The sequence below is a fragment of the Eimeria acervulina genome, genomic scaffold (genome assembly GCF_000499425.1).
Source record: "Eimeria acervulina Houghton genomic scaffold, Eah_scaff988, whole genome shotgun sequence".
NCBI lineage: Eukaryota > Apicomplexa > Conoidasida > Eucoccidiorida > Eimeriidae > Eimeria > Eimeria acervulina.
The window spans coordinates 1-12,535 of record NW_013547029.1 but is presented as its reverse complement, the minus strand read 5'-3'; the positions used below and the strand labels follow the sequence as shown (position 1 = coordinate 12,535).

Below are 12,535 nucleotides of genomic sequence, written 5' to 3'. Positions count from 1 at the left end.
CTTCTCCTTCGTTGAGCGTCTCGGTCGTGTGGTTGTCAGCATAGTGCCTCCTCTTGGACCGCGCGTAGAAGAGCTCGATCTGCCACCTTGAGACCCCCGTGGTGTACGAGATGCACTTGTGCGTGAACTCTCACTGCTATCCTCCTCATCTTTCTCTTCATCCTCCTGCTCCTTCGTTGTGCGTCTGGGTCGTGTGGTTGTCAGCATAGTGCCTCCTCTTGGACCGCGCGTAGAAGAGCTCGATCTGTCACCTTGGGACCCCTGTGGTGTACGGGCTGCACTCGTGCGCGAGCTCTCACTGCTATCCCCCTCATCTTTCTCTTCATCCTCTTTCTCCTTCGTTGAGCGCCTGGGTCGTGTGGTTGTCAGCGTCGTGATGCCGCTTGGACCGCGCGTAGAAGAGCTCGATCTGTCGCCTTGCTGCCCCCGTGGTGTACGGCCTGCACTTGTGCGTGAGCTCTCACTGCTATCCTCCTCACCTTTCTCTTCATCCTCGCTCTCCTTCGTTGAGCGTCTCGGTCGTGTGGTTGTCAGCATAGTGCCGCCTCTTGGACCGCGCGTAGAAGAGCTCGATCTGTCACCTTGGGACCCCCGTGGTATACGGGCTGCACTCGTGCGCGAGCTCTCACTGCTATCCTCCTCATCTCTCTCTTCATCCTCCTGCTCCTTCGTTGTGCGTCTGGGTCGTGTGGTTGTGAGCGTAGTGCCGCCTCTTGGGCCGCGTGTGGAAGAGCTCGATCTGTAAGCTTGAGACCCCCGTGGTGTACGGGCTGCACTTGTGCGCGAGCTCTCACTGCTATCCTCCTCATCTTTCTCTTCATCCTCCTTCTCCTTCGTTGTGCGTCTGGGTCGTGCGGAGTTCGGGGAGTCCGCATGTGGCTGGATGTGCCTTGAGGCGCCGGTCATGGTTGCTTGGGGAGCGCTGATGCCGCTGAGAAGCGGAGACGTCGTGGCAACATCACTTCGCGTTGGCGCTACAGTCAAGGAGGTGTATCCCGTTCTTGGGCGCTGTGAACTGGACGGGATGGGACTCGTGCGGATTCGAGCTTCTGGCGTTGGGGTCGTTGTGAGGGTAGAGAGCTGGAGGTCCGTCGATGTAGCGCGCCTGTCGCCCGCAGGGTCTGTAGAGTTCTGGACAGTGGCAGTCGTCAAAACTGGCGGGGTTTCAGCAGTTCTAAGTGAAGCGCTGCTGCTCCTCCATCTACTGCTAATGCTGCTAGCGCTCCTGCTAGTGCTCTTGATGCCGCTGGTGGTGTGGCGGGAAGAGGGATATCGTGCAGCAACCGTCACTGAAGTGGCTACCTGTGGGGCAACAGTCTGTGTATATGTAGGCTGCTGAGATGTTCCTTTCGTTGTAATGTTCCCCTCGCTAGCCCGCGCAAAGCTGCTGAAGAGTCCGATATTGCCACTTGAGCTGGTACGTAAGGGGAGGGGTGGGGAGGTAGGGGTACTGCTGCTGCTGCTGCTCTCCTTTTCACTTAGTCGTCGTTGCAACATGCCACCTCCACGTCCCTCCTGAAAATCTTGATCTCCGTCGTCATCACCGTCATCTCTCCCCTCAGGGATCCCGGAAAGAATTCCGCTTCGCTCTGCGGGTAAGGAGGCTCCAGGTCTGCTGCCTGTCGAGGGCCCCCCAAAGCTCCTAGAAGACTGTGCACCCTGCCGAGAGGCACGTTGGGGAGGCATTTCTTCAAACGAGATCCCTCTTCCTCGCAGCGGCGGAGCCCTCTGCGTGGTGTTATTCTCTCTGGAAGTGGCGTCATCAGCTGCCTCGTCTGAGGCCTGATCTGACAAACGTTCCCTTCTAACCCGCTTGCGAGGCCCTCCTCCAAAAGCAGCAGAAGGTGAAGAAGTCCGGGAGGCAGAACTAGTCTGCCTGCTGCGCCTGAAGAAAGGGAGAGTTCTCCACTGTGAATTGTCATCCGCTTGTTCATCTTCTTCGTTTTCATCGGTTGAGGAGGCCCCGGCAATGCCGTCCTTCCCTTCGCCGTCTTCCTCCCCGTCGGAGGGGCCAGACCGCAGTGCTGTCCTTTGCGGACGACGGTATGCAGGTGCTGTAGAACGCCCCCTCCCGCCTCTCCCCCTCTCTTCCTCTGAGGCCCCGGAAGGTTCGTCCCCTTGTCGCGTAGTCCTCCATGAGCGCGCATGGGAGGATCGGGGAACTCGCGTAGTGGTGGCGGTGGTGTGATGGGCGCCAGGGGCTCGGGCTGCTGAATCGGAGTCCGCACTCTGCCTTTGTCTGCTTCGTTCTCCGTGGAGACTGTCTTCGTTGTCATCTTCTGAATCTGCCTCCGTGTTCTCATCGTCGTCGTCTAGCCTGCCCCGCTCCTCTCTTTTCCTCCTGTCACGACGAACCGCTGCAGCTGCGTCTTGTTCATCTGCTTCATCACTGTCCTCCCACTCGTCCTCACTCTCATCGCTCCTGTTCCTCTTCGTTTCCTCTTCCTCATCTTCCTCTTCGCTGTCGTAGTCTGCGCGCTTTGTCTTCTTTTCTTCCTCTTCCTCCTCGCCATCATCTTCACTGTCATCGTTCATATTCCTCTTCTTCGCTTCCTTTTCCTCTTTCTCTTCCTCCTCGTCCTCGTCTTCCTCTTCGTCCTCTTCGTCCTCTTCGTCCTCTCTACTTTCATCATTCGGCCTTTTCTTCTTCTCTACTCCCTCTTCATCTTCCTCCTCCTCTTCTTCACTGTCATGCTCATTGCTGTCGTCTTCATCTTCCCCTTCAGATTCATCCTCACTGAGGTCTCTGTCAGCGTCGTTTTCTTCCTCCCCAGCCGCAGCAGGCTGTGAACGAGAAACCCCTCGCCGCCCTTGGCGCCCCCTTGCCGAACGCCTGTTCTCCCTCTCTTCATCCTCTTCATCCTCTTCATCCTCTTCATCCTCTTCATCCTCTTCGTCTTCTTTTTCTAACACATCGTCGACTTCCTCGGTCGAGCGTGCCCGTGGTGAGGAGGAGCGACGTCGGCTTTGCCTGTTCCTGTCCATATTTCTGCGAGGGTGCTCTTCGTCAGCCTCATCATCACTTACTTCTTGTGTAGGGTCTACATCAGTATCATCGTCATCGTCTGCATCCCGTGAGCGTTTCTTTTGGCCTCTTTTATGTTCTCCTTCCTCTTCATGGCTCTCCGATTCCCTGTCTTCCTCTTCCTCTTCTTGACCTTCCCCTCCTCTTTCCTTCCGAATGCGAGACCGATCTGAAGTGCGCCGCATTCCTCTGCTCGCATTCTCGTTTTCTGTTCCAGTCGTCGCTTCCTCTTCCTCTTCCTCTTCGCCGTCGTCTTCTTCCCGCCCGTGCTCAGCTGTCCTCCGACGGGGGCTACGGGGGGGCTTCGCGCCTGAGGCTGCAGCGCCCTCCCCATCCTCTCCTGCGGCACCATCCCTTCTTGCAGCGTTCCCCGTTCCCCGTGTTCTTCCTGCAGATGCAGCAGAACCGCTGCCTTCACTGCCTCCGCCTCCCGAAGTGGAGGATTCACGGGAGCCTCCACCACGGGCCTTTGGCCGGCCACGGGAGGAGCTGCTGCGGCTGGATGACTGATCATCTTTTTCGCCGTTCTTATCCGTTTGAGAGTTCGTTTCGTCGTTCTTGTCTGCAGGGGGCTTCGGGTCTGGAGGACCAGCTCGGTATATCTTCAGTTCTTGGTTGCTGCGCGTCTGGAACACAGACTCTTCCGTCGTTATCTCCCGCGGGTCTATAAGACGAGGCGCCACAATGTGCGTCATGATGACCATTTCTTCTACCCATGCTTTTCGAGGCATCCAAGTCTGCCCTCACAACGACAGGCACCAGGAAACGCTCAAGGTATTTTCTGAAGTTCGTTGACCGATGCAACCTAAAACCTAAATCCTGAACCCTAGCTAACAGACCCTAGGCCATAAGCTTGAGGCTTTAAAACCCTACAGTTTTCGGAGCGTTAAGCTGAGGTTTGAGTTTTATCTGAAAGACAGATGTGCCTTTTTGGGTTGCTCACCATCTTTGCCAAGTCCTCCAATTTGACATCAAGCTTCGCAAGCGCCTCATCTGTTGGCGCGAAGAGAGTGATGGCCAATCGGGTGATTATGGAGTCCCCCTGGGTTAAGGGGTTGGATTCCATGGCTTGCGAAAGGAGCGTGAGGTCGGGTTCATTTTTCATGGCGTCCAAGGGGCCCTCCTCGACTTCCTTCCAGCCCTGAAGAGGAGGAAGAGGGATGGTTGATTTGGTCGTTGCTGTTGTTGTAGATGCTTGTTTTGTGCTTGTCGTACGTTTTGTCGTTGTTCGCGTTGCCGTGTTTTCGCCTGTCTCAGTTCTCGCATCTTCTCCGTTGCTGGGTGCTATTTGGCTAGCAGATGCAGCGCTCCGTGGCCGTCGAAGCACAGGGGCATCTTGAAGGAGGCGAGGTGCAAAGGAGGCGTTAGACTGCTCCGTCTCACCATCTTCACTTTCTTCGGACCTCGTGCCCGAGGTTTCTTTACTTGCGCTAACTGGAAAGCCCTGCAGGCCCTCTATCCTCCGGCTGTTGGAGCCAGTGCCACTAGCTGACGGCTGAGGGCGTCTGTTCGGTTGCAGCAACTCGTGTCCATCTGCTTTGTTGTGAAACCCAAGTACAGATAAAGCGATGGAGAAAGGGTCGAATATATGCCTAAAGAAAGAAAAACTGGAGGAGGCTTCTGCTGGTGTATGCGCCGACACAAGGCCATTGGGGCTGGAACTCCACTCGACCCCTTCTTCCGGCTCTTTCAAAAGAGTTTCGTTTGATGAAGAGTGCTGGGAAAACGCGACAAGTACAAGGAACGCCAACCACAGCCGGCGCCGAGGAAAGCCTCCCAGGTGACCCCACAGGTGAAACGACCCCCGAGCGCTCAGGCCGTCCCTCATGGGGAAAATTCTCCATTAAAACCTATTCTTGACATTAAAGTTAGTAAGAACGAAACATATAAATTTTCCCAAACGGCTGTTTTACAGGGGGAACACGGCGCCTCTACGACTCGGCGGCGGCGTCCCACCTGCTCAACTCATCGCTATGGGTGCTCAAGCTAAACTGCCAGGGTTAATCCCCCCGTGATGAATGAAATAAAACAATGAAAGAGCCCGAAATTCGGGTCTTTATCTACACTTGAAACAAAAACGCATATGCTCACATCGCTGGTGAGACAAGAGCGGGCCAACGCAGACTGAAGAGACGCCGCAGGAGCGAGCTCTTGTAGAGGAGCTCGCAACAGCACTCTCTGCAACTAGATTATGAAAACCTTCCCTTCGACTGCAATATTGAATAAATAATACACAAGAGGAATTTGAGAAGCAGGTAATTTTGGCGAGAAGCCGGCGGAGTATCAACACAGGACTGGACGCACACGGCCTGTCGCGAGGCAGTGGGGCCTCCGGCTTCTTGTTCTTCTACGGAAGCCAAGTGTTGGTACGTGCTCCTTCCCTTTCAGAAAGGAAGACGTATGCATAATATTTATGGAAGCAGTATATAAGTAATATGTGTGTGCATTTATCGCGGGCGTGACCGCCCAAGGCAAAGATCGTCTCCTCAGCTCCAGCAGCTGGCTACTCTGGCATTAAAATGTGAGGTTGTTTGTTCACCACAAGTGCAAACTTCACATCGTAGACAAATCCTTCAAGGACATGATACTTCAGAGGGTTTGAAGTGTTTGAAAGCCAAAAGGTTGTTCACTAATTATGTGGAGAGTCCCTCGGTGCACTCTTGCGGGGCTTAAGGGGTTCTTCCACTGGGGTAGCTTTCTTCTAATAGTAATAGTTACACTAGTGGCATGCCTGCCTTCTCCGTGCATTTTCCAGCCGGTTTTTTCTCCGTAAGAGATGCGTCATTTGGCCTGCCCCCAGGTGATTGCCGCGCGCGGGTGGTGCGGCATTACCGTTCACAAAGAACCCTCATTGATGCCTCCCTTTAGCATTCCCTCTCCTGAAGTGCGAGTTGTTTTACATAGTCTCCATTGTCTGTAGTTTTCTAACAGCTGTTTTCTGCTCTCTGCTTTGCCGAGTTATCTCTGCCATTATGCAAAACTCCGATGAAGAGCCCCATACAGGGGCCAGAAAATGCATATACACGGTCCAAAAGTCTTTGTTTAAAGATTTACAAGCGTTGGTCGCTGTGAGCATGCGTGGAAGGCGTCTCGCAGTATTCTCTTGCCAGCCGCTTGGCTCTTCGTCCCCCAGCAAGTTTTTTCGAAGCCTTAGTACTGGATTTGAAGCACCAGCCTTCATCTTCAGCGTGCATCTTCACTCTTACGCATTTGTCTGTACGCTGAAGCAGCACTCTACTTTGAAGCCGTTGGCGCAGCGCATGGAAATGTAGCCGAACAGGCGACGCTGTTTCAAGGCAACTTGAGAGGGCAATCCACAACTTCCCACACCATGAAACTGATGGTAGGCCAGAACACCCAGTAGTCAACTGGCGTGTGTTTCGTGTGTCTTGCATGCGGAGGTAGGGTTTTTTTTGCGCTGCTCAACGTGCTCTACAGTGAAGATCCGAGCGGCTGCAAAGGATATACTGGGAGATGTTACCTACTGCATGCACAGCGCAGCCCCCAACACTTCTAAATACTGTGGAGTAAAAAGGAAAGGCCTAGCCGGCGATCCCCCAAATCACTAATATGTGCCGCCACCCCTGTCGGGTAGATTGCATGACTCCACCTTCCCATCTCACCTCCCACTTACATGAAAGAGCAAATAAATAGGATTGAACTGAAGAGTTTCGCAGCTTTGCACAGTGCTGATCGAAGCGCAAGTATAACCCCAGCAGCTAGCTAGGTGGCTAGTCCGCTGCGGGCGCTGCACCTCCATCCCTCCCTGGACGGTCACAAGGAAGATCACCTGCGTCGTCCTACACCTCAAATCACTGACAAGGCGCCGAGGGAGGAAGACGAAACGGGGAAAAAAGTAACAGGGAGTCTGCGTTAGAGGCCTATGAATTCCGCCTATGTGAGTTGGCTGGGGTTTGATGCAAAGAGGCTTCCTTCATCAGGAGAGTGCAAAACGTGCAAGCAGATTACATCTGTTTTGCCAGTATTTTCAACTCGTCTTCCGATGGAACGATTAACACATGTTTCATCAGAAGCAAATACGCAACATGATAGTCGCTGCGGCCTCCTGAGAGGTCAATCGATTCCCAAGGCACTTCCGTAACTTTGTCGTCATCGAACTTTCGCCACATGACGGCATTCTTTTGTTTTTTTGCGGCGGGGCCTGATGCAGCTGCCTGCTGTTCTTCTTCTTCTTTCTTCTTTTCCTCATCTTGTGCATTTGGGGGCCCCTGAGGAGCGTCCGCTCCCCCTGCTCGTGCCCAGCCCACGTAGTGCCCGCTGTCTGCGTAACGGCCCTGGTGTGTCACGACACTCAACAGCTGATATGTTCCCGTAGGGCACGGCTTCCCTGCAAGAAGAAGCAACTCAGCTTCCCTCTTCGCCACATCTGCCTCCCTATTTGCATTCACCTCGGCCTCCGCTGCAGCGGGTGCTGCAGAGGCATCAGCAGTAGGGTTGCTCCCGCCGTTGTTGCTGCTGCCGTTGCTGCTGCTATTGTGGTTGCTGCCGTTGCTGCTGCCGTTTGCTGTTGCAGGACCAGCAGCAGCACCGGTAGCAGGAGTTGAAGCTGCCGCAACACCGGCAGATGCTTCTCGTTCTCGGCGCAAGGCAACGATCGCCCGACCCACTTTGAAGGATTCCTGTAACTCCTGGGGAGTGCAATTGCAAAGGCACAAAAACACATTGTTCCAGCTCAGCAAACAAGAAAGAAAAGCGAGAACACCAAGACAGCAATCAGACTGCAGCGCCCCGTGTTCAGAAGCGACCGTAGTGAGATGGGTGGCATATGTTTAAGCAAGGGGTTCCGCGGCATCCAAAAACAACACGGACACTCATCTTCATTAGTAACTAATCAATTCATTTAAAGCAGCACTTCGTACGTGCATTGAATCACCTTCGTGCAAAAAGGAAACATATCGAGGGTTTGTCCGAATTTGACACTCCGACATATTTTGGCCTTTTCAGATTCTGTGCCTCCCACTTTCCACTCAAAACGCATGAAATGTAGAATGAGGTACAGCGCAAGGCTCTTGATTCGGTTGCTCCTGGTGAGCGTTTCCTCTGCTGGTGGTGGTGCTGCTGCTTCCTCCGTTGCCGCTGCTGCTGCAGTTGATGCAGCTTTGCCGCTGTTGCCGACCTGCACGACTTCGTCTCCTAGAGAAAACTTAAGACTCTCTTCCAGCGTGCTCACAGGTTTCTGCGGGGTGCCCAGGAAGCAGGTGAGTTTGCGGTGTTTTTCGATTTGCACAGTGGCGTTGCTTGGCTGTTCTTCTCTTCCGTCATTTCTGTTTCTGTTCGACGTGACCTCCACCTGTACTCCAAACAGCAAATCTAAAGCTGAAGAAGACGAAGCAGAAGACGAGGAAGACGCAGACGAAGAAGATCCCCCAGAAGCAGTCAAAGGGACGTAAGCCAGCGACTTTAGTAATCCCTCTGCTGCCCCTCTGTCCAGGCTCTCCGCAACCGCAGACATTAAACAACTCAAACACTCCTCAGCGTCCTGCTGCATCGGGATGCCCGTCGTGCCTAAACAACAGCAGCAGAAGCACGCGCACCCCATACGCAATAACATCCACCTATTACATCTCTTGTGAAGAAGCAAACTGCACGCAAACAACCACTCTCTGTCTGTCTGTCTGTCTCTCTCTCTCTCTCTCTATATATATATATATATATATATATGTACATATACATATATATATATATATACATATGCATATATTATATATATGCGCGAGGCTATACGTATGCACACATATCTATATGTAGGCATGTATATCCTATTTTACATACAATATGCGTACATGCATCTGCGTATATATATATATATATATATCGCTTAGTCTCTATACATATATGTATAGACGAATGCAAAACGCTTACCCAACTACGAGTGCTCCTAACAAGGATACACCCAAACTCCCCCCCACCCCACTATATATCTCTCTTCATGTTGCCATTGCATGCGTAGATAAGAAGGATTAAGGGTACATACGAGTACATGTACCCTTAATCCTTCTTACTATTTAACATATATTCAAGCAACGAACGTATACTTCTGCTCAGTCAGTCACCCTTTGAACCCCAAGGTTAAACCCTCGAAAACACCAACAGACAGGGGAAGCGATATCGCTCCAATCTCCCTCCTGCTGGAGAGCACGCATCTGCTCCCTCTAAACAGCTAATTAAGAGGAGAAGCAACACATGAATGTGCAGCAAAAACAACAAAAATGACAATGAACGGAGACAAACAGCATGCAGCAACAACAGGAACAATTGCGCAAGAACAACAACAGCACGAGCTGAATATGTCCTTCCAGAAGCCAGCTTCTATGTGCCACACCTTACAGCGCAAATGCCTTTACTCCTCACTAAAAACAGATAAACAGAACAAGACAAAAATACGAACAAAACGAGACAAGGAACCTTCAGCGCACCTGCCTGGGAAGTTGAGCGCCTCGAGAACTGCGGATAAGCCTCTCGCAAGGCAGGAACCTGAGCATTCAAAACCCTAAACCCTAAACCCTAAGCCTCAGTAAACCCTAAAAAACTAGTAATGCCTGCAACACAGGCTGCATCTGTGGGGCCGCAATGCCTAGCCGAAAGGCCCTCGGCAAAAAAAGTTACCAAAGAAGCAGTAAAACAAAAGACAAGCAAACCAACGAGAAAATAAGAATAGGCAGTGGACAAAAAAGGAGCGAGCAGGCGAGAACAACAAGTTTTAAACGATAAAAACAAGATATGCAGGGAGGAACAAGAGCGGCCCGCATGCAACAAACAGCAACCATCAACAACAGCAAAAAGCGGCAAACAGCAAAGAGCACCAAATAACAAATAACGAACAGAACAAACAACGAAAAACAGCAACCACTGAACAGCAGGAAAAGGGCCCCCTTCCCCGCAATGGGTTTGAAAATATCACTTAATATGTACAAGACATTTGGATTACCAGAAGGAAGGGAGAAACGGGTTCAATGGTCCCTTGCCATTGGTTGTAGAAGTCCTTAAGGGCTAAGGCGAGCCGTCTCAGTGCACCCTGCTGCCCTGAAGATGCAAACTGAGCAACTGATGCGTCTCCCGAGATGTATGTTTTTATTAGAGAATCAAAGTCAGATACAGGACGCAGCATTTGAAGAACAGACGCCAAATAACAAGTGTTCCCCAGGTTCACAATCCCCTAAAAGATCAGCAGCAGGCGCACACAAACCCTAAACCCTACATCCTATATAGGAGGAAGACGAGGCGCTGCTGCTGCATTCGGAGAACGGGAAGCAAAGGAGACGTAACAAACACCAACCAAACGCTCCGTTTCAGCCTACAACACTGACTCCTAAACCCTAAACCCTAAGCCCTCACATTAGGCAGAGGTTCAACCTTCTTCTCTCGCAGCAAAGCGGCTTGTTGAGCTGGTGTAAGGTCTTCAACGAAAACAGTTTTCTCTGGAGGAGGCAGTACTTTTGCTGCTTCCTCAGCTGTGCCCATCAGCATTATCTTAGGACAGCCACTTGCTGCAACTGCTCGCAAATCAGCATCTCCTTTGAGGGTCTTCCCCTTGCACAGCAACTTCTGGCGCTCAACAGGCACGCCTGTCAAAGTGCTGCGGCAGCAGCAAAGTGAAGACAAAACAACGCTTGCACGCATGCCCATGCAAAAACAATTTAACCTGGAAGAGGACTTGGGATGCCAGACACTACCAACTCCTCCCCTCGAATTTATTATTACTATTATTATTACTGCCGTGCAGCAACGCTGAAGCACTGCAGAACTCCAATGGCGATGCATGCAGGTGAGGTAAAGAGAAGTGCTGCCAGCTGCGGTGCTACAGTACTTTTCCTAAGCTGAGATACATATTGTGCATCGCGTGGCTGCGCTCCTACTACGGCTGATGGGTCTCCCAAGCTCTGTTTTCACTCGGGGATTAGGATCTAGGGTTTAGGGTTTAGGGTTGGAGTGGTAGGGCCCCACTAGAGCTGCGCCTGAAAGACTTCAAGGGACTCGGTGAGGTCAATCTGAACACTGAACGATTTGCTGCCCCATTTAACTGCCGCCTGCACCTCTGAAGCTGTCATTTTGCTGCAAGGTGAAGCCGTAAGCCAAAAATTAGAAGGAGAGAGGACGGCTCGGGAGAGTGCGAGCGAGCCTAGTTGCTGCGTGAATGCCCGCGGACAGAAAACAAGAAGAAATAATTATAGCATGCAAAACTAAAAGGAAAATACACCTACGGTTTTGCCGAGCAGCATGCAGTAGCCGAACGGCAGCAGTTCGTGCTGGAGAAGAAGCCCTCTGGTGTACGTACAGCACAACGCCTTCCCCTTTTTTCTGGGAAACTTGACTTTAAGTCGCTTCATAGAGAGTCCGTGAGTTAATGAAACTTTTTAATTTTATTATTAGACGCATTTTTCTGTCACGCACGGCGTTTAGGGAAACCACCACGGCCACTGGTCGGCCGTCGCCTGCATTTGATCTACACATGTGAGATGAACAGCCTCCCTATCTTCCCCGTTCTCCTTCTTCATTTCACCCCATAAAAGACATTAAGTCTTTAAACTAATCCATTTAACAGGATGAGAGCGAGGCAACGTCATGCCTACCCTTCTCGAGCCGCCTTCTGGCAGCAGTGCGCATCCGATGTATACGTGCAGATATTGCGCTCAAATATTTATTCATTTTTCTTCTTGAAACATAAACCAGTGAAATGCTCTGCTCTTCCATTGTGGTGTCTATTTCGCCTCTCTGCGGCGTTTCATAGGGGGCATCTAATGTAATAATTTACACGGTGATGGAAGGATGGGGGCTGACCGTTATTACTCATGTGTCAGCCTCTTCATTGCGGTTTATTGCTATGGGACTTTGAGAAACCTCTCTTTAATAGCAAAGAGGGAAGTTAAGAAATTGATGAAGAAGCCGCAGCCAGCACAACGAGAGAGCGAAGCTGGTGCAGCACCCTACTGCACATATGGTGGTACGTTCTTGTACAAATACAGAAAATGCAGTTTTTTGGAATTATATATAGATAATTCTCCTTTTGTTTGGTCTTGTATTGCAAGCAGTCCAGCTGCACTTATTAACGCAGATTTACAGACGTTTTTGAGCACGTCTACTTGCAGTTTCCTGGCCTTCTTTGCTGACACTCATGTACTTGTACTCTTTCTTAGAACATTCACAGCTTCAGGGCAAACATGACCGCTATCTACTGAGACTGCTTCCTGTGCCTACATTCTTTTTCGTGTTGAAAGACGAAACATAAACTGACGAATGCTAATTCCATATATATATATATAAATATATATATATATACATATATATATATATATATATATATTTTTTTTTTTTATTCGTAGCTGAACAGCGGAGACATCCCGGTGCCAATGTGCTGGCGAGTGCTAGTAAGAGTAGGTTAAAAGCACATATCACGAAAAATGCACGCGAATAAGTAGGCATATTCAATATATATATATATATATATATATATTTATATATATATAGCTGTAAACATATATGTGTAAGATC

At 50.9% G+C, this 12,535-nt stretch overlaps 2 protein-coding genes across 2 annotated transcripts; both read right to left on the bottom strand.

Annotated features, from left to right (window-relative positions):
* On the bottom strand, positions 1 to 4,091 carry EAH_00053430 (hypothetical protein, conserved; the record flags this gene model as incomplete). Its single annotated transcript, XM_013391054.1, has 2 exons — positions 1 to 3,762; positions 3,969 to 4,091. Coding segments are annotated over 2 exons (3,885 nt in total), but the record flags the coding sequence as incomplete, so codon positions are not given.
* Positions 4,092 to 6,990: 2,899 nt separating this feature from the next.
* Positions 6,991 to 11,094, bottom strand: EAH_00053420 (ubiquitin carboxyl-terminal hydrolase, putative; the record flags this gene model as incomplete). Its single annotated transcript, XM_013391053.1, has 6 exons — positions 6,991 to 7,674; positions 8,007 to 8,551; positions 9,463 to 9,520; positions 9,975 to 10,202; positions 10,382 to 10,622; positions 10,991 to 11,094. 6 exons carry the CDS (start codon positions 11,092 to 11,094, stop codon positions 6,991 to 6,993), a joined length of 1,860 nt encoding a protein of 619 aa, XP_013246507.1.
* Positions 11,095 to 12,535: the final 1,441 nt, after the last annotated feature.